Source organism: Periplaneta americana, chromosome 5 (assembly GCF_040183065.1).
Source record: "Periplaneta americana isolate PAMFEO1 chromosome 5, P.americana_PAMFEO1_priV1, whole genome shotgun sequence".
Lineage (NCBI taxonomy): Eukaryota > Metazoa > Arthropoda > Insecta > Blattodea > Blattidae > Periplaneta > Periplaneta americana.
Genome location: NC_091121.1, coordinates 186,370,768 through 186,393,458, shown reverse-complemented (window position 1 = coordinate 186,393,458; position 22,691 = coordinate 186,370,768). Strand labels below are relative to the sequence as shown.

Genomic DNA, 22,691 nt, shown 5'->3' with positions numbered 1-22,691 from the left:
GACTTGTGTATTGTATTGTATTGTATTGTATTTATTAACATTCCATGGTATTCATACATTGCTTACAGCTAGAATATGGAACAAGTCAAAAAACTTAATATTATTATAAAGTCTTAATTTATAGTCACAGTCTAGATGAAATATATACAGACGAGATTTACAATATAGTCTACTAGTACAACAGAAAGTTTTAGTATAAATTTCATGAAGTGTTATTGAATGTCATGAATTCACCTACAGAATAGAAGGCGTGAGAAATTAGGTACTTCTTTAATTTGGCCCTAAATAATCTTATGTTTTGAGTTTCATTTTTTATATTGATAGGGAGGCTATTAAAAACGTTTACTGCCATATAACGCACTCCTTTTTGATAGCACGATAGACTTGCCGATGGAGTATGAAAGTCATTTTTTTGACGTGTATTTATGCTATGAACTGTTGAATTAGTTACAAAGTTTCCACGATTACATACGAGGAAGACTATTAATGAAAAGATATACTGACAAGCCATGGGCATTATTTGTAGTTTTTTTAAAATAGTCCTACACGATTCCCTAGATTTAGCACCTACTATTATTCTAATTACTCTTTTTTGTAATAGAAATATATTGTTACTATCTGTGGGATTTCCCCAGAATATTATTCCAAAACTCATTACCGAGTGGAAGTATGCAAAGTATATTGTTTTTAAGGTATTGATTGATATTTACTATCTTTTGCATAGATCTAATAGCAAAACAAGCTGAATTTAGTTTCGGGGTAATTTCTTTAATATGATTTTTCCAATTTAACACATTATCGATTTTTAAGCCAAGAAATTTGGTTGTTGTTGTTTCTAATAGGGATGTATTGTTAATTATTGCGCTAGAAATTTGCGACGTTGAATTTGGACAGGATTTAAATTGAATTATGTTAGTTTTGTTACAATTTAATACTAATTTATTGACTGAGAACCAGTCACATATTTTGAAGAGAATTTCCTCTGTTGAAGATTGGAATGTGTTGGAGTTATTGGCTGTAATTACTATACTTGTGTCATCTGCAAATAATATGGGATGACCTACATCTTTTATAAGGGGGGCAAGATCATTTATAAACACTGTTGTGTCGTGCTGTGCCACTCATTCAGTTACCACGTGGAGATGCGTAATGGTGAGATATTCTGTGCTTGAACGTACATACATTGTGAAAAATTATATACGAAAAAAAATCTTGTGGCAAAACAAGGCGAAAATTTAAAAATCGTTTTCCAGGCTGCCCAGTTCCGACCGGGGGGGGGGGGGGGGGGGGCAACAAAACAATTAGTTAAAACGTTTATTGAAACAGGTTGTGTAACTGACAGAAAAAACAACCACAACTGCGTGTGCTTACAGAAGAAAAAATTGACGAAGATTGTTTTTTATGGCGATGTGAACCATGTATAGCACAAAATGGTCAACACTTCCAGCAGCTACTGTCAGAGAGTGAGTACAAAATTGTGTAATTACAGAGGTGTGAAAATTATTAGAATAATCTTAATTTTAAAGGTTTTTTAATAGTTCCTTCACAAATATTAATTGAATTGATGAATATTGGTATATATTACTATACTGATGTAGGATATATTTACTACTAACAATGTCGGAAAGCATTGTTGTACATTGGTATTTTTCTTATTTTACAATTGTTATGGGAATTCAGAAATTATTATATTATGTTGGCGGAATTGGAAACATAAAAAATTATATGCACAAAACAGATGTATACGTTCATTTGAACCTTCACAACAATGTAAACGCAAAGAACAATTTGTTTAAAGCATTTCTTAATTAATTTTTGATGTTTCCAATTCCGCCAACATAATATAATAATTTCTGAATTCCCATAACAATTGTAAAATAAGAAAAATACCAATGTACAATAATGCTTTCCAGCATTTTTAGTAGTAAATATATCCTACATCAGTATAGTAATATTATATACCAATATTCATCAATTCAATGAATATTTGTGAAGGAACTATTGAAAAACCTTTAAAATTAAGATTATTCTAATAATTTTCACACCTCTGTAATATAATATATAATAATTAATGTTAAATATTATGGTTAGTAAGTATGCATGTACGTTTTAAATCGGTGAAGTGCTGTGAGTTTTAGGGCCCGGTTTCCAGCAGTCACTCAAGCACCATGCGACCCAGCGGCCGAAGAATAAAACTGTACTTTTCGCTGGAATGTTCTATAGAAGAACAATTGAGGAAATCATCCTAAGCACATTTTTATTAAACCAACCATTTTTTTGTAATTTTGGCATAAGGGCTTCAGTAAAACTTCTTTTATACATTCTATATTTAAGTGATTTTCACACTTGTTCCTTTTTGTAGTTTTTATTCTGAGGTCCTGGCAAAATTCCTTTACTTCCCATTACTTTCCATTTTTCATTAATTAGTTTTTTACACTTATACAATCGTATTTTAAACTCCAGGAGATACAAAACATCATTTATACATTCTAATCGATTTTGCTTGAAATAATTAAGTTTGCCATGAAAATGTAAGAACGTGAAAAACAGTGCATGTTCACAGTTAAGACGCAGTCTGCTTTGAAATTCGTGAAAATTCGAAGCTGCCAATATTTGTCCTGGCACATGCTGACCACAGTAAACTTGTTATGCGCAAGTGGGAGAATCCATTCAAAGAGAGGAGAGAAGTATGTGAGTAGAGTGACCAACTTTCCCATATTTTCTGGGAGCTCCCGTATTTCAGCTAATATTTTTGGATTCTCCCAGCTCCCGTATTGTTCTCCTAATCCTCCCATATTTTTCTTTATCAATGATGATTGACAATATTTAATGCAATCTAATAATAATAATAATAATAATAATAATAATAATAATAATAATAATAATACCAGCCAAATATATTTAGATATAAACTGACATTAATATCGATAGTTTAGTGGGTACAATTCAGTTCCTGTAAACATGTAATCTTTGGTGTTAATCTTTGGTGTTCCTGTATGCATATATGATTGTAAGAAGTTTTTTTTTTTTTCAATTTGCATAGCAGGATAAAAAATTTAATGCTCAGCAGCTTATTGTGGACAAATATAAATATACATTAAAACTGAGAAACCTTGTATTTTTAAATATTATTATTGTACTCAGTGTTGTAACTAGGGTTGCTAACCCTTCTGTATTTCCAGGGATCTCTCGTATTTTCCCCTATTTTTTAACAATCTCCCAGCTCCTGTATTATTTTTCTCTTCTAGCATTTTTCTCCCTTATTTTTGCATAATGTAAAATTCTAAACATTTGATTTTACCGTGAATGATAATTGTTTATATGATGAATTTTGTTATTTAAGACAGGCATTAAAATATGCAGAAAGTAATGCTTGCCAGAAATGGATTTTAGTGCTCACCCATCTAAAATAAAACAGTGTTAATGTTCTAATTTGAAAAAAACTGGCTAGTTTTGTTCTAAAAGCATACCAAGTAGTAATGCTCATACAAAGGGGGTGTTTCATCTCATGAACAATAATTGGACAGATGTTCGAAACAGGAGCACGACACATTTAATCAAATCAGAGCTGAAAACTGCAGTTGATTTCAACTATTACACGAAACAAAATCTGTTTCAAAATACTTTTAAATTAAGCATAGCTGCCGAAGTGTAGAATAAAGTTGTTTTTAGTAACTGAACCGAATAATCTGTATATTTCCTAACTAAAATTTTGTCGATTCCTTAGTCTCCCGTATTTGCTTCAAAAAAAGTTGGCAACCCTAGTTGTAACTCGTACTATATTTGCGTTATAGATAAATTTGAAGTTTTATATTACAAATATAAACCATTCCATCAATGTATCCAGGCTTTAGATACCAAAACATTGTGCTCAAATGTGTCGGGACCAAGTCTCTCGTATTTTTGTGATCAAAAGTTGGTCTCCCTATATGTGAGCGTCCTCACACCACAGGGTTTATTACGGAGAGGCGGGGGAACAGAATATTTTAAACAATGAGAATCTGGCACCAAAGCTGTGATCGCACAACTACCCTAATACTAGTGCCGGATTTAGGCCTACGCAACCTAGGCAGTTGCCTAGGGCGACAATTTCTGGGGAGGGGTGGAGGAGCGGCATTTTCTCTCTCTCTCTCTTCCTTCCCCCCCCCCCCACTTTACGGTGAAATTTGTTTTTAAAACATTTGTTGGTAAATCTTTTTTGAAGTCTGTTATCGAACACCTCGTGGAAGTCGAATATTGTTTGTTATCGCGTTGTCGCTGTAGTGGCGAGAGTAAAAGGAAAGTGTGCAGCTGCAAAATTATATTGTAATGCTGGTGTGGTATCACATATCACGTTATTATACTGTGAAACTGCTTAAATTTAATTGCTTGTATAAACAAGAATGCATTGTTGAAAATCAAATTGGATGTGTCTATTATTTATCGCTATGAATAGTAACCAGAACTCTCAGTTACATTTCCAATATAATATATCGTCAACAATACTATTTAATCACTCTCCAGCATGTGCACTGTATAATTCAACATGAAAAGTTTATTTCACTAAGAGTTTGAGTTTTTTTTTTTTAATTTACTCTATACTTCCTATCGAAATATGAAATACTCATAATAATTATATTACATCATCAATAAAACAAATTTAAAAATAAACCACAGCCTGCCTTTCACAAATCAATTTTGTTTCAACAATGAATAAGTTTGAATATGTTTCTTTGCATCGAGTCTGATGTGATGTGTTTCGTCAGATCGAATTGATGACATCATCAATGCTTTCTCTGTGAAGAAATTGCGAAGGAAATCTTTATAATTCACAAGTAAGAAGCATGTATTTTGATTCCAGTAATTTATTGTTTTCTGCAATGTAACATTTCATTTAAGACTAATTTAAACTAAACATGACTTGTATAATATCTGCTCATAAACTGTTTGTGGGAGTTGGGGGTGGTAAATTTTAGCACTGCCTAGGTGGCGGCACTACACCTAAATCTGGCCCTGCCTAATACCTCTCCAAACTGAAAATATTTTTTAACCGAACAAATTATGCAACAGTTATCACAATTTGAGGTCATGGTTTATTCCTTAGGTGCAAGCAAATCCAAGCAGTCCAAAATAATTGATTTTGTTGTAAAATATTCACATGCTACTAAACAATGCAATTTCAGTTAAACGTTTTTCTTACTTATTTGTTTTTTTTTTTTTTTCAGATGCCCATAAAAATGTATAAATGAAGTTTTACTCCAGTAGTATTTACTTAACAAACAAAATTATATTATTTCATCCATGTGTTCCCGTCGTAAATTCACTTTTCACTTGTAGAGTTTGAACACGAACAAAATCAAAGCAATTATTTTGAAGAAAAAGTGTAAGTACACAGCTGAAAAGATGGGTGAACGGACGGACAGACAGAAAGTATGCCATAAAACAAAGACTTTCTTTACCAAGAGGGCTGAAAACTTTCATTTCTGTGAAAATCTCAACATCAATATTATTCTGTAGTAGGTAGCATAATAATTTCGCCATACTTAGAAAAGTGGGAATATAAAAAGAATTAATTTTTGCACTCTCTCTGCAAATGACACTACAATGTAAGCTGTTTTAATTAGTTATAACTATTTACTCGGTTTTATTTAACAAACAACTGAAGTTTCATCTTAATCACACCAGACAATGGGGGAAAAATATAAGTTACTAGTGCATGCATTAATATCTAAGAGGATGGATAGGCGTGAATGCAGTCATGTCATCGGAGTCAGGGTAAGAAGCACTCTGGTTTCTGTCCATTGTAATAACCTATGAAGATTTCAGAGATGTTGCAGAGCAAATTTCTTCAACAGAATCACTTCAAAGCCGTGGTCATATCCTTCAAGATGAAAGGTTATTTATATTATGATTTTTCATGTTCAAAGGACAAATTGGCAACAGATGTTGTACACGCCATTTAAGACGCAATTTTTATACCCATGGAAGTTACAAATGTGCGTGGGTTAGAATCTCGCCTGAAATGTGGATATCAATGTGGTGCCCTGCACTGTCTTACATGGAAATGTGTCGTAGTGCTGACCCCATGTCACTAGCTCACCCTGTAATTTTCTAGTGCCAGTTCAAAGAAAGCCCGTATAGTCTACAGATTAAGACAAAATCTGACTAGACACAAGAAAACAAATGAAGGAAAAAGATAAGTACAGTATATTATGTATAGAGATATTGCAATTAAAAGGCTCATTATTATAACTCTTTCAGAAAATAAAGAAACATATACCGGTATGTAATTTATCAAAAGTTATCACTACTTCGAAGTCTAAGTGCTCATCTCAAAAAAAAAAAAATTTCATTTTCCATCACATGCTATAAATACGCTTATTTAATAGATATGCGCAAGTAATGCCATTACTAAAATATTCTGGACTTGATTTATAAAACATTTATGGAAAGAGCATTTTTTGTCAAGTCACAAAATTAAAATATTTCATCAAAATCAAGTAACACACCAGGCCATTGTACAGTCAGCACAAATAAGTTTGGAGGTATTCTTCATAGTGCAAATGAAGAAGTCCCAAAACTGCGTTTAAAACATCACATTCTCAGTAGTTGCATAAGAAGATTATGTACCTAGGTGCTTGGTGTCTCTATGTAGAATATATGCCAGAATAAACTACCACACCTAGGAACTGGATGAAAAAATATATATACAGAGGGTACCGAAAAAATGTATACACACTTTGACAGGAGATATCTATTTAATATATTTCAAGTTGGACCAAAAAACAACAGTAATGTGTAGTATGATGTCTTGTAAACAGATGAGACTCACGTTCTGCTAGCGTTGCTGCGCTACAGGTCAATCAACAACAAAATGGAGCCAAGATTATTGTTTCAACAGCAGAAAGCAATTTTGAAGTGTTTTTGGAGAACCGAGAATGTTGTCCAAGTTCAACAGTAATGGAGACATGAGTACAGAACAGAACCACCATGATTAACAATTGCACACATTCGTGACAAATTTGAGACTCATGGTACCGTATGCGATGTTTATAAGGGCAGATCTGGGAGACCTCGCACATCAACAAGCCCCACGTCCTCGGCTATGGTTTTGGAACATTTTGAGCACTCACCGCAGAAATCTACAAAGCAATATGTATGTGAGACTGGGATTAGCAGAACCAGTGTAGGTCGTATTATTAAAACAGCAAAGTTGAAAGTTTTCATCCCAAGACTTTTGCATGCATTAAATGAAGATGACCCTGATCAGAGAATGCAGTACTGTGAGTGGTGTCGGAACATGGTGCAAAAGGATGAGGCCTTCATAGGGAAAGTTGTTTCGTCTGATGAGGCACAGTTTAAGTTGAAGGGAACTGTTAGCTGGCATAACTGTGTCTACTGGTGTGCAAACAATCCACATGTTTTTGTGGAAAAGGCTGTTAATTTACCTGGAATTAATGCTTGGTGTGGGTTGTCATCTAGGGGTCTAATTGGACCATTCTTTTGTGATGGAACAGTAACTGGCCAAGTGTACCTGAACATGTTACACACATCCGCCTTACCAGCCATTCGTACGCTCTATGGAAATGAGGAATTTTACTTCCAACAGGATGTGCACCACCACATTACCACGAGATGTACATGCGTACCTTGATGACAATCTTCCAGGGCACTGGATAGGACAAAGAGGTCCGATTGAGTTTCCACCGTGTTCTCCAGATCAAACTCCGTTGGACTTTTATCTATGGGGACTCTTAAGAATGTTGTATACCGCACAAAACTAGCTACACTAGCAGCACTTTGGGAAGAAATTGAAACGGCAAGTGCTGCAATCGCTGAGGACACTTTCACAAACGTTGCTCGAACAGTAGTTCAACGTACTCAGAAGTGTGTCGACGCCCATGATGGGCATTTTGAGCAATGTTGTTGTAACTGTAAAAGTCTAAGATGATTAGTGCTCATCACACGAAATCTGTTGCTTCAGTTTTGATGGGAGATCTTCGACCATCCACCCTACAGCCCCGACCTCGCGTCAAGTGACTTTCATCTCTTCTGTCTTATGAAGCGCTTTCTGGCAGGAAAACGTTTCCACAACGGCACTGAGGCACAGATGGCAATGACTTCATGGCTCCAGACTTTGGCAACAGACTCCCATGATATGGGCATACAAACGTTGGTGCACCAGTGCGATAAATGCCTCAACAACGGTGGTGACTATGTTGGGAAGTGGCCAGTAAATCTTTGTAAATAGTGCGATAAATATTTCTTACTTATTGATGTTTTTATTTTCTTTATCGGCCATTGGAACTTACTTCCTGGATGAACCTCGTATAGTGAATTATTATTATTCAATCACTTTATTCTCAAGACTAATGTACTAGTAACAAACACAGGATTAGAGAACTGAGTTTAAATAACGAATACAGTAAAACCTCGATAAGACGCGCCCGCTTATTACGCTATCCCATGTAATACGCTTTTTTTGTCCGGTCCCTGCACATTTCATATATAACACCTTTATAAAGTATCCCGTTTGTTGCGCTCAAGTCCCGCATAATACGCTGTTTTTGTGGAATATTTTCGATGTAATTTTCAGCAATGTACTGTAACAGCAATGAAACACCTTGGTCACTGAACTCACTGGTGCCATTAACCTGAAAAGTATTGGTATTCGACCCTTTACCTGCGCATTTAAACCTTCATACTTCATACCTTAGTATACCCCACCCTCTTGTTACTCTCTCTTATTCGACTCCTTATCTGCATGGTTAAAGCCTACATACAGTTACAATACCTCACCCTCTTGCTAACCCTCTCTCTCAAACAACATTCCTCACTCTGCCGTAATAAAATTCTGGAAATATTTGCTGGGCAGTTTGTTGTCCTTTAGTGTATTGAAGTGTCTGTGAATGTGATTACAATGAGTGTTAAACGAAAAGCCCTTTCTGTGTCGGAAAAATTGGAAATCTTACGAAAGTACGATGAGAACAGTACTCTTACTCAGAAACAACTTTCTGATTCATTAGGAATCCCATCATTGACATTAAGAACGATAATAAAAAATCGCGACTCAATCACTACAGCTGCGACGTCGGGAGGATGTAATCGCAGAAACTGAAGTGTGGTGAACATGAGGACTTGGAGAACACGCACACGGCAAACAACTATAAATGACTTTTGTCTGAAAGAATTAAGTACAGTACATATTGTAAATGTCTTTGACGTACAGTACAGTAATTACATAATGGAGTAATACTGTATTACCTTTCATGAATCATGTATTTCAATAAAGAAAAATGCTAATAGATACTGTATACAAGTCAAAATTAGTATACCCGCCTAATACGCGGTCCCGGTTAATACGTGGTTTACACGCGGTCTCTTGTAGAGTTGGGTCGATTCGTGAACGAATAGTTCATTCGAACGACTAATAATAAAGAATCGTAAGAATCGATTCGTGGTATCAACGAATCGTCGTTCAAAAGAATCGTAACGAATCGTCCTTCAAAAGAATACTAACGAATTGACATGGTATCATAACCCACGATTCTATTTACTTGTTTGATGTAACCTGTCAACGGAAATTTCCGAACAGTGCCGAATACTCCCGGGCGAGAGTGAAATCAAAATACTGCATTTGTTAAGTATGGAAAATAATGAACACAAACCTGAAATTTGCATAGTTAAATAGAGATGCAATGCAAAAAATGTACTTCGTAATAAGGTTCAGTTGATAAAAGAAACATTATCTTGGGTAATTTTGTAGACTAATGGAGGTCGTGCTGAATGGTTCCAGCCAATGAGAAAGAGACAATCCAATGTCTCGCCTCTTATGCCATCTATGCGAGAGATGTAGAACGTCTTTGTTCTACGCGTGGTTTGCAAAGGAAAGTGTCCTGTAAGTCGTTTCTTGATGAATCGTTGAAATCGCAGAGTAGAAAGAATCGTGAACTCGTTGACGATTCAAAAGAATAGTTGGAATTGCAGACTGAGAAGAATCGTGAACGAATCGTTAGAATCGATTCGTAATGTATGATTGAATCGTTGGAATCGACTTCTGAAAAAGAATCGTATTGCCCAACTCCAGTCCCTTGAACAGCGTCTTATCGGGGTGTTACTGTAATTATTGTAAGAATTATGTGAACAGAGCATCAAATCTTTGAGCAAGCACACACAATCATTCTTGTGCTGACTGTACATTGTCAAATTAAACATTTATTAAAATCATCAACATCATAATCATCATGTTAAGTCCCAAAGAGTTTTAAAATTATTGATCTCGTCATCTTTTGTTATTTTGACCCATAATTACCTCTTTATTCTGTATGTTCTTTCCATTTCTTTTCATATTGTTTTGCTACATTAAATTTATTATGTTTAACATCTTGAATTCCTGTCTAATGTTTTCGCCTTCTCATATTTCAGTGTACAATCTTCCACATAACATAGAAATTCAGTTTCTATTGGTTTAATTCCATTTAAATAAAGTTTAAAGGTCTTGAGAGATATAAAGGACCTAAGCATAGGAATCTGTTATTTTAGAAAGAACCTGCAATATTTAATACGGTAGGTACTGCTTCTTTAAAAGTAGTAGTTCTTTTAGAAAAACGTATCTGTAGAGATTAAATCCTGCGTGTTAAGAGATGAAATTGCTAAACAAGTATCTCTGAACTTGGCAGTAGGGATGGAAACCAGAGCCGACCAAATTGGGGGGGTTCAGAATTAGAGGGGGGTGGGGGGGGGGGTGGATCACTTACATTGCCTTGTTCTATCTCGCTATCAGACACTGTGCTTCTGAACGAGGCCTGGTGCCCAGTCACCCTTTGCCTGGTAAATGCAGGATTGGTTATAATGCTGCCGGCATCTGAAGCATTGCAAGATGCAACACCCTCGGTTGAGCCGTGTAAAGTGCTCTCAGCCCCACCCTATAAAAAAACGGAAAATTAAATCAAAATAAAGGAATGTGAAATGCAGCAGAGGATGCAAAATAATGTTCTGCTAATTTTCCATTGAAATCATTTTCTTGTCACCTTATTGCATTGATTATACTATGCCTTAACAAACTATACTGCAACATTGTGCAAGTTATACTCAGAAGCATGTAAAGACTTACTGAATATCATAAGTACAAAACTGTACTGGTAGGCCCACAATATTTTTTTATATTTTCTTTTAATTATTGTCCTCTCTTCCCGCAAAATGAAGTTCATGATTACCACGTTGTGCTACTTTATTTCATAATTATCAAGTTTCGCCACAGTCTACTATATACAGTCGCGAAGCTTGAGGTGTTTTTTTGCAAATCTCGTGATAAAGCGCTCCAAGCGGTTAGCAACTAGAAACAATAGACTGTCCATGGTCGACTTTTGACTGTGTCATATTTCTATCGAGTGCTAGTTCCTTGTGTATTTCACATTGATGCTTGTGAAATGTTCGTTATTGGTTATAATGAAAATGTTAATGGCTAAAATATAATAATTGGAATAATAATATGGGACAAGGAGGAGACGTTTGTAGTGCTATAAATTGTAGCAACAGTAAGAGAAAGAGGCCAGAGTTATCCTTTTTCCGGTTTCCGAAAGATTCAGAAAGGTTCCTGGGTTTCCACAAGAATGCTGTGCAGAAACAAAACTCTTAATTTGAAGTTCTTTGTGACTGTTAGAATACATTATATCCTTAAATTTCACAATGAAATGTTTCAGTCTAACCGAAAGGACATTAGATACCGGTTAAAGTTCTGTCACTTAGGCTGCTAAATTTCCAGAGAAATAAAGGTTAGGTCTACTTTTTTTTTTTCAGAGGATATATTTTTAATTGTAGCTATTAATTTTGTTATTATTTTTGTGTGTTATTTTGCTAAAGACGTAGAAAAGTTAAGTTTGATTTAATGAAATTTATTGATCACGTTTTATTTTCAATTCTGGTGGGATTATTATTGCTTAGGCCTACTTTTTTCTTCAAAGGATATGTTTTTAATTTTGTTGTTATTTTTATTTGTTGCTTTACTAGAGATGTAGAAAAAGTCTGTTACAATAAAATTTATTGATCACGTTTTATTTCCAATTCTGGTGTGATTATTATTTCTTAACCTCATCCCACTTTGTTAACTACGTAAGCCTACACTACAAGTACCGGTACACGTAAGTTACTCCATTAATTCATATTTCCATTATTATTGTTGTAAAGGGAAATGCAAATTAATATTTATTGGTTTCATAGTTAATTATCGCTATAATCTTGAATGAGTGAAGCTATTATAGTAAATTTCAGTTCGTTTTGCACAAACAAAAATTATATTAGTTATTTCTTGCAGGTATCTTCGAGTTTATGGTGGAATTTAATATACTTCATTAAAATAATAAATTAACTTTATGCATTTAATATTTCAATAATGGAAGGAAGGTGTTAATTTTTCCAAAAGAACACAACGAAAGTGTAACATATTTTGTCGGCTGATAGGAGAGAGATCTGCGATGATGAGGTGATAGTAGCGATCCTAGTGGTGGGCAACTACTCATGTTTGCATTTTTACTACGTATTGAGCTTCGCGACTGTATATAGTAGACTGTGGTTGCGCTATGTTGTTTGCTATTTTCTAAATAGTGTTGCGTTTGTATTAAAAAGGCTTTCTTTTCATGCCTATTTGGCAACAGAAGGCACATCTATGACTGAACGAACTAAATTCAGTAAGATTTGGATTAGATAGGTCAAGATGAGAATGCGAGGTCTGAACACGTGAACACGTGTTGCTAAATAAAAATGGAAGTGGTGCAAGATATTCCTAAAGCCTCGTTAAATCATTCCTTAAATGATTTCTATGATCGAGTGACACATTGTAAAGCAGCTGAGGGCTACCAATTTGAACACATAATTTAGAAAGTGAGCTAGCTTTGTTTTGTTTTTGTTAAGGAAGGAGTATTTTATTATTTTAATATTTGATACACTTTTCTGTTTTCTTGACTTAGCAACACTGAATTTGTACAGAAGTATCGAGTGTGGGTACTTTTTGAAAAGCTCTTAATGAGCACTACTCAAAAATAAAAAAAAATATATGGGGTGTTCCATTTAAAATAAGAGAGTTGGAGTTACTTCCGGTTAAACCGGAAGTTGAAAAAACTCGGTAATACCATTATTGAGTTCTTAGTATATGGTTATCCCCACATACCAAGTTTCGTGTCACTGAACAGTATGCTTCAAAAGTTATTTAGGTGGTGCGGGACTTTTAACTAACCCTGTATGTATATATATATATATATATTTCTTTTTGTAAAATAATCAAAATCTAATATATCGGTATATTACAAAGTATGGTACTGATACCAGAGGCCTAATTATAAGTAATTATTTTAATAATGTATGTACATGAAAACTTTTGAATTTCGTGTCTAAGAGAGTTCTAAAGATCTAAATAATAGCATTCTTGAGCTTGCGTCTTCATTTATAAAACTTCATGTGGGTGTCGCTACACAAGATAGAATGAGTTTGCATACATCACTACATAGGCTACTAGATTACAGTTCTGCACGAAGTCAGTTTCATTTACTGATTCTTTGCTTTACATCCTCTGCTGTAATTAACAAAAACAGAAAGTAAAAAGAAATTGTGGCCCCTTCGTACTGAAAACTAAAAATATGCGAAATGAGTAGAAAAAAACAAAGAAAGAAAGACAGAAAGAAAGAAAAGGATGTGAAGAATCCCTCTAACATGCAACTGGCACTGATCCATGTAGCACTGAGTTGCTGAGGAGTTTATATGACGAAGTTTTACATACTAACCTAACTCCATTCGTTCTGCAAGAGCCCAAACATCTGAGCATCGATCATCACTGTAAAATCTCTTATCGTTGTAATGAAGTGCTTCGTATTATCACACTAACACAAATGATATCTAAATTAGGTTTATGAAAAAAGTTGTCAATTTTTCTTCACTTTATCTTGAAGTTGGAACTATACAGGAAGTAAATATACAGTTTTTTTTTAAAACAAATCAGTGTTGAGAAAAGAAGAGGCAATTGTCTCAGAAATATTATCGAAAGGTTTTTAACATGCACCACAACATGGAAGGCACTTAAATGAAGAAAATTATTATCTGCTATGAAGAAACAAATATATTCTTACTCATTTACAATATTATCTCTAAATTCCATTTCACTGTCAGTCAATTTCGATCTACACAAAACTCATGTTAATACAAATACAGTAGAACTTGGTTATAGCAACCTTGTTTTGTGCAACACCTCGCCTATAACGTCAAATATTCTGTGGTCCCAACTAATTCCCCATAAGACATATGCTTTCCTACCTTGCTTAATACGACAAACGTATATGCGTCTACCTCGCATATAACGTCATTTTCAACCTCAGTTTGGAATACAATTTTCTAAGAACCAAAGTATTTTAACAAATATTTTGCTGAAATCTAGCAAATTCTTTACTGTTCCCTTCTATCATAGACCTCTGGAATGCAGGCAGATTCCCCATCCCATTGTAACCTGCCCGAATTCATGCGGTATTAACAGTACCTGCATGCGGTCAGTTTCGACAGGAAGTTCTCACTAAGTGCACGCATTTTAACGCAGTATGGCCACTAAAAGAAGTGAGTGACACATTAGAAGCCATTAGAATTGTTAACATTTCTATAAGCTAGAGGAGGGAGTATGAAGCTAGGAGAAGGAGCAGTGAAATTGCAACTGAAATAATGAACATAGAATTTAATTTAGAAAGTGTATATTGGGCAAGTAGGAGACAACAGAGTAAATTGACAGATTACTTCACTCCTCAGTAAATAAGTTTGGTGAGTACTGAACAAACTGTTTTAATACAGAATACTGTATTTATAATTGTACGTGTATTTTATTGTGTTCATGGTATGCTAAAAAGTGAATACATAAATCTAAAATAAGCCTAATTACGTTTATTATTTTTCATTTTCCACCTCACTAGATTGATAATATGAATCTCGGTTACTACGACACTCGTTTATAACAACATAATTTTCAAGGTCCCTTGGATGTCGTTATAACCAAGTTCTACTGTACTAATTTACTGGAACATATTTCAATAATATCTTTTATTTTTTAGTAACTAAGCTAAAGCACCTGATGTGGTTTCAACTTCATTACTTCTAAGGTATTTCATTTTTTTTTAAATTACTTGTTTTGTTACTAACTTTTTCATAAATTTTTTTAGAAAAATATATTATCTAATTTAACAATTCAAATGTTTCAACAATAAATATTAGTTCGGAATATGTATGATAGGAACTTTCTTGTGTTAAATATTAACGTACCTTGTTAACATGTTTCGATCTATTTTCGGTCATCTTCGGAACTGGTTGTTGTTGGTCTTGGCACCTCTTGTTTCCTGTGTGGGTGCGTTTGTAGTGTAGAGTCAAAGAGTAAACACAGGAAACAAGAGGCGCCAAGACCAACAGCGACCAGTTCCGAAGATGACCGAAAATAGGTCGAAACATGTTAACAAGGTACGTTAATATTTAACACAAGAAAGTTCCTATCATACATATTCCAAAGTGAATAAATATTACATGTTAAAATCTTATGGCAGCGAGTACATTATAAAAATAATAACAAAATACTGTACTAATTTTTGTATTCAGAGGATGCAACGATTCTAATACTTGCAGTTCTGTAGTTAACAGAATTTAAGTCGTTTAAATAAGTTCTGTGAACTTCATAACAACCATGACTTCATTTACACTCGGTTTCTGAAGACATACTAAGTTTCCACGATATTACAATAAAAAATAATAATTTATTCATCATACAGAGCTAACAGGTTAAAGTTTTGCGTCAGAGATCGTTTCTATCTAACCAATAGGTACGAAAATACTTGTTAAGCTCTGATCTTATCCATCATCACGTAAGTTTGCAACAGAACTATCCTTAAAATAAACAGAAATTCAATATTAGGTAGTTTCAATCCTGCATGGACTTCTCAAAGCATACTGTCTTATTCATAGCACAGAAAACATCACCATGGGTATAGATACATTACACCTTCATTTTCTGCACCTTTCAATCATTGGGTACTTATAAACTAAGGATTTATACAGAGCGTAAGTGAAATATTTAGGCAAACTGCTGGAGTCAGTTTCCTATAACAAGAAACGAAAATGGTTCATATTAAAATATGTACAAGAAATTTTAATTTTCGAAACGCGAAAAAATTAAATAATCAAAGACACCTCTTAGTTAGAACTTAAAAAAAATTACAATTTCCCCGCTGTATTTTCATAAAAACACTTTCTCTTGTGTCTGTTAGTGTTTTGAGTATAGTGAGGATCATGTAAGAGCAGTTCCTAAAAGTCTAATTTGCCCGTCTCTTCAGTGTTGCCAACTAATATCAGATATCATCAAAGAGGGTAAAATCACGAAGCTTGTGTTTTGAGGATGCTAGAAACAATAGACTGTGACGGTACTATTTTGCATTGTCTGCAATGAGGCGATATTAGCGATCCTAGTGGTGAGCAACTACCTAATGTTTGCATATTTACTACGTATTGAGCTTTGCGACTGTATATACTAGACTGTGGTACTATAATAATGTAGTGTTAACAATAACAATGTGTTGCTTATTTACCACATCTCATCTTTATGTTGCGAGGTGTTTCCTAAAATTGTTCAATAATTTATGAAATAGTATATTTTCCTCCTGGACTTCTCGCGTATTATGTTGGTAATTAGGATTAGTATGATCTAATATTACAATTTATTTTGTCAGGCAACATGAAATTTATTGCTTTAACTAAAGAGTTTACGATTCATGAACCTAACCTAAAAATGTATTTACTTACTTCCATTTTCATCAGTTTGCTTTATTGTAAACCGAAATCATTGCTGCCAACATAACAGTTAGAAAATAACTGCCAGTTGTAGTATTTGTCAGTATCCGAAATTCGAAACGAAGTTGGTAAAGGAAAATTCAACCTGAGAGCTAGAAAAACACTATAATCCACTAGCATATTTAGTAACAGTGGAAAAATGGTTAGGTTTCACCCTTAGGGTATTAAGTAAGATGATCCGGACTACATTTATCTGGACATTTCAGTTACACTCTGTATACAGTAACAATTTTTGTAAAAGTTTTATGTTTCTGTGAATAATTACAATCTTTCTGAAACCAAACTATTGTTCAAGAAGTAAAGAAATTCAAACAATTTGCTAGGATTAAAAAGAAAAAGAACTTCCTCTAATTTCTGAGAGTCTGAGACGTTTCCCATCCACAAACACACACAGCCACAACGAAAGCTGTTACTACATCTTCACACCAAGCAGACACTGACACAACAAAAAGCTGTTCCCAACCCAGATCACACAGTCTAAAGAAAAAAAATCTTGAGCCACAACTTAATCAACAATGAAAATTATTAATTCTGAAAGAAAGTACAGTCTGATCCATTTGGGTATGGATAATATTAATTTATTATTATAAAGCTATTATGAAAATAGGAAAAATTTCTTGCTTGTTATATCAAATACCTTACTATAATAATACCGGACAGCTTGCAGTTTTACGTGCGAACGACAATGGTGCTGCTACCTACCTGCCGGGATGGAGATACTCGCGAAACAAGCTGTAATCAACTGCAATGTATATTGTTGCTGGGCTAGTTAATTTGTTAATACTTTTATGAATTAGTACTACTGGGTGTTCAGTTCAAAATGTGTTTTGGCTCGCTGTATGCCGTCATGTGGCTAGCTGATGAGCCTAGAGAATTCAATCTTCCTACACTTCCGCAGCTCAGGTGTATAACCTAAGAGGCAGAGAAGTTGGCTAGCAAGTACGGCGTTCATTCTGAAGAGTGCGTACCGATACGTACGGTAACGCCAGTAGTGGCAGGAATGTGAGCTGTTTGGAAATACGTACTGTCGGGATATGGGGAGAGGGTTAAGACGATTACTTACGTATTTGTTGACATTAACTTCGACGGTCAACATGGACACGGAGCATTTGATTTGTGTTGTGGAATGTTACCGTACGCAACAGATGATAACAAATACCCTGCGTACGACTTGCCGGCGCAAAACACAGTTCGAAAGAGGTTATGGTAGCACACAGACCGTACAGACCGCCATCTGTTGCTACGACGTTCAAGTTATACCGTACACGTTCTCAAGTTCAGATTGAAGAACGCCTTAAATAATAGGCAACTTCTCTAACATATGACCTGAAACTCGCTTCAAATCGGTGACCCAACAACAGTGACGTCATGACACACTTTGAAATGAACACCCAGTAGTGTTAAAATGCCAGGGGTGTGTGTGCTGTTTATAATTGTGACAATTGCAGCATTACAAATTGCTCCAAATCGTACTTTCGATTTCTGACAGTTCATAAAACGTGAGTCAACAACATTTTTAGTAGGCCTAATTCCTTCGTCTTTGTGCTGATAGAAAAATACAAATTAGTTTTTTTTATTTAGACCTAATAAATGAATAGAAGTTAAAATGTATTGGATTTTAAGGTTTTATCAAATTAAGTTTTATTGTTGTCCACATGCCTTTACTAATTATTACAAGCATCAGATTATTATCAATTTTATCTTTCCAGTTGCCAGCAATGCATATATAAAACATTACTGTAAATTCATTCCTAATATCAGATTGATTTTGTCTCGGTAAATCAAAGAAAAAATATGTAACAATTAATTACGGAAAGTAATATGAAGTATGCAATATTTCTCATAATATGCAGCTTTGATATAATATAATAATTTTACATTAAATATTATTCAACATTTCTTAAATGTTTCATATATAATTCCATATTTAGTAACTCACGTTTTAAACAATAGTCCAAATCTCTCTATGTTAATATTTGTATATGTGGATGTAATTCCATCCCTCTGCGCTAGATGTCAGGTCCGCGATTTTTCGCACTCACGCCAATGCTGCTAGTACACAGCTGTCCGGTATTATTATAGTAAGGTATTTGGTTATATTAAGATTAAAAGATGGGAGTTTCCATATATGACAATCTACAATGCATAATCTGAAAGGACAAATGAAAATCGTAGATTAAAATGGCTACTACAAATCAACAGCGGGCACAATGTGTTCTTTGGTATGCTGAATTTGAGAGTGTTAAAAGAGTACAAAGGGAATTTCGACGTGAGTTTGGTGTGCGTAATGTACCTAAATACGATTCTATAACGTTCTGGTATCGAACATTTGTAGAAACAGGTTCTGTGTTAAAAAACATGCAGGAGGTCGCAGGCGAAACCCAGTACGAGAAACAGCTATCTCTTGGCTTGGTCCCCAAACTCCCCAGTTCTAGCCCCTCCTGAATTCTTTGTGTGGGGTTTTGTTAAAAACATTGTCTAGTCACAGAAACCCAGGAACATTGATGATCTGAGAGTATAAACTACTCAAGCTTTTCAACAAATCACCCCTCTTATGTTCCAACGGACATGGGCTGAATTGCATCACCGTTATGAGTTGTGCAGGGTGCGCAATGGGGGTCATGTTGAGCTCTGAGGAATCTCCCATCTTTCAGTGTTGTATGCACAGAGTTTCAACAAATAAAGTTCAGTAGGAAATGTTTTACAGTGTTTTTATTTTATCCATACCCAAACAGATCACCCTGTATAATTAAAATACAATATTCCAGAAAAATAAGTTATATATTTTCCAGAATTTGTACTATATTATTCAAGATATAGGAATTTGGTTCCTGAAACGAAGTAAACCCAACCACAACAAATCACGAAGTTGCAGTACATCCATAACTGGGAGATATATTGTCCCTTTAGGAAGGTAGAGGATGGGGGAAAAATATTTAAATCCAAGATACAACTATCTATACTTACTTTCCAGCTTGATTGAATATTTACAGCTTACATTTAGGATATGTACAGTTTTGTATAGAAAAACGGAGGTTTTGGAATGACTTTGCTAATATAAATAAGCACGCACAATAAGGCAATAACATGTAAATTATTGATTAAATGTGTGTGAAGGCTACACCGAAACAACTGTAACCCACACATGCTTATACAATTTAACACTAGTAAGTTTGCCATTTAATCAATCATTTATGTATATTTAAGTGTTAAAAGTAGTATACGCAAGATTCAAGATGGACAATAACTTGTATTGTAATCAGAACCAAAAGGCACATGAATTGTCGTAAAGAAATGATAAATTTCCGTAATTCCAGATTAAAATCCATGAGTTGTCAGTAATCCTTAAAGTTTGATTAGTTACTGATATCCCCAGACAAAAGCACATTATTCTCTCTATTGCTACCCTAAAATCAAATATTTTTTCTCCTTGAAGAATAATCAATCTTACCATCTGTCTTCTCGGTTTTCCCTTGCATCTCATTTCTTTTGAATTTACTGTGTATGTACTTTATTAATCGATCTTGATACCATTCTTTTAAGACGATGATGCTGTTTAATTTTACGTTTCTTATTTCTTTTCTAATTCATATCATATATTAACACTTTTTATTCTGTTAATTCTTCAGGAACTTTCTATATTTTAAAGGAAACCATGTCTCACTTCCACACTAGGCTAGTAAAATTCTGTTACATTGCTACAAGGCACTTCTGTCGTCTGGTGAGCTTATAAGGCATGTGCTGTTACAACAAAGGCCACAGCAGTAGTGAACAATCAAGTGCAGTTGTATGTTTGTGCTGGTGTGTTCATGTTTAATTACTAGCGTAAAATGGCCTTGATTAGGTACTCTATTGCACAAAGGGAATTTATGTAGGAATGAGATGGTTTAACAGCCAGCCCATGAAGTTCAACAAGAACAAGTTTGATGACTTTTACTGCCTGTAAAATTCTCATCATCTTTCTCAGTTTCTTATAGACTGTTTCAAATTCTGTTATTTACAAAATTACCAAGATGCAAGAACTCCAAAAAACCTAATCTCTTTCATCATATTATCTTCCGTGATGCCAAAGACAAGTACAGTGCACAGTGAGAGGATTATAGATAGAATTTTAGAAAAAGTAAAAAGCTACACATCATTGATTTTGCACCACATTTGGCAATGTAATTAAAAGGAAATATAATTTTCCATTTTTCCAACATAATAAATCACAGGACACGTGACCAACATTCCCATGCAAGAAATTAATGATCCCGAACCGAATCCTCGTGACTTTTATTTCTGGGGAACTTAATAAGCCCACACTGTGCAAGAATAACAAAAATTCCGTCAAAACACCACTTCCACTTCTCAAAGGGATAGCAGTGATTTACGAATCATACGCAGGGTCCAAGTCCCGTGCCGTGGTGTCGTGGTCTAAGGCATCCTGCCTAGGACTCGCATTACGGAATGCGCGCTGGTTCGAGTCCTCATGGGGGAAGAAATTTTCTCATGAAATTTCGGCCAGTGTATGGGACCGGTGCCCACTCAGCATCGTGATGCACTTGGGGAGCTACGATAGGTAGCGAAATCCGGTTGCGAATGCTAGCTATAACAGCTGGGGGGATCATCGTGCTAACCACACGATACCTCCATTCTGGCTGGATGATCGTTCACCTCTGCTTCGACATGTGGGCGTGAGGCCTAGGCCCTTCACGGGCTGTAGCACCATGGATTATTACGCAGGGTCCAAACATTTTGGAAAATTACGGTAAAACTCCATTTTAACGTTCCTGTTTTTAAGCAATAATTGTTTTAAATCCCAGCCAAATTACCATAAACAACAATAATGTAATTAATTCCCGCTTTTAAAGAAACCCAGTTTAAGGAAGATCCTGCTTTTAAAGAAAACTTTTCAAGCGGATTTTGTGATAATGAAGCTCAAAATATCGACTCGATTTTCAATAATCAATAGTAAGCCTACTGGAATACCCGATAGCGCATCTTAATTGAGAGTACCATTAATGTGACGTTAAGCGGTAGCATTAATTCTTTATAATTCTTTATGGTCTTGCTTTGCGTTGCTTTCACAGAGTGCTTACTTTGCTTGCTTTGTTCTTGCGAGTCTTCCGAATCTTTTTTCTGTTGGGCTACATTATGTTTCCTACACATAGCTAGCCTACTGTTATCTGAAAGTCTAGAATATCGGACTTCCATGCTGGAGATTCGAGTTCAAATCCTGATGAGTCCAAATGAAATGTACGATGAACAAAGACAATTTTCGAGGCAGGTTTATTCAGGGTATCCCTGACTCCCCTACACCGTTCTGTTACTTCTCCATTAATCATCATCAATCTCGATGGAGTATAATAGATCCATACCCACATGGTGCATCACAAGCAGTGCCCACTAAAGGTACGGGCACACGTCGCTACTTTTGCAGCACTGCAGTACAAAAAACTGCGCAACTCTCGTACTGCAACGTGTGAACAACGGTGCAACCCGAAAAGTAGCGGCTGCCGAACCTGCTCCCGGTACTTTTTCATGCTGCGCGCAGCTTAAAAGTAGCGGCATGTGAAAATGTTTTGCACATTTGCAAACTGTAGCATTTTTTATATCAGTTTTGTTGAAATTTTTGCAGTGGTTGCGACCAGTGTTGCCACCCAAATGTCCCAATGATACTTTCATTGTTTGGATATATTTTAATGTTACATGTGATGAAAATAAATGATTTGTAATAGTTACTGAATGTATACCACAATCAGAGTATATCTGCTGACGATATAATTCATTTTTTTAATTATCCATACCGTAGTTTCAATCAGGAGGGTTGCCAACATCGATTACGTGATTTTTTTAACTTGGTCATTTAA

At 35.0% G+C, this 22,691-nt stretch overlaps 1 protein-coding gene across 4 annotated transcripts in view; it reads right to left on the bottom strand.

Annotated features, from left to right (window-relative positions):
* The window catches only part of Rab3-GEF (Rab3 GDP-GTP exchange factor), a 265,816-nt gene that overhangs the window by 84,582 nt on the left and 158,543 nt on the right, over positions 1-22,691 (bottom strand). For all 4 annotated transcript variants that reach the window (XM_069826882.1, XM_069826883.1, XM_069826884.1 and 1 more), the window contains one exon: positions 10,737-10,904. In XM_069826882.1, coding sequence (XP_069682983.1) covers positions 10,737-10,904 — 168 coding nt within the window. The remainder of the gene's footprint in view (positions 1-10,736; positions 10,905-22,691) is intronic.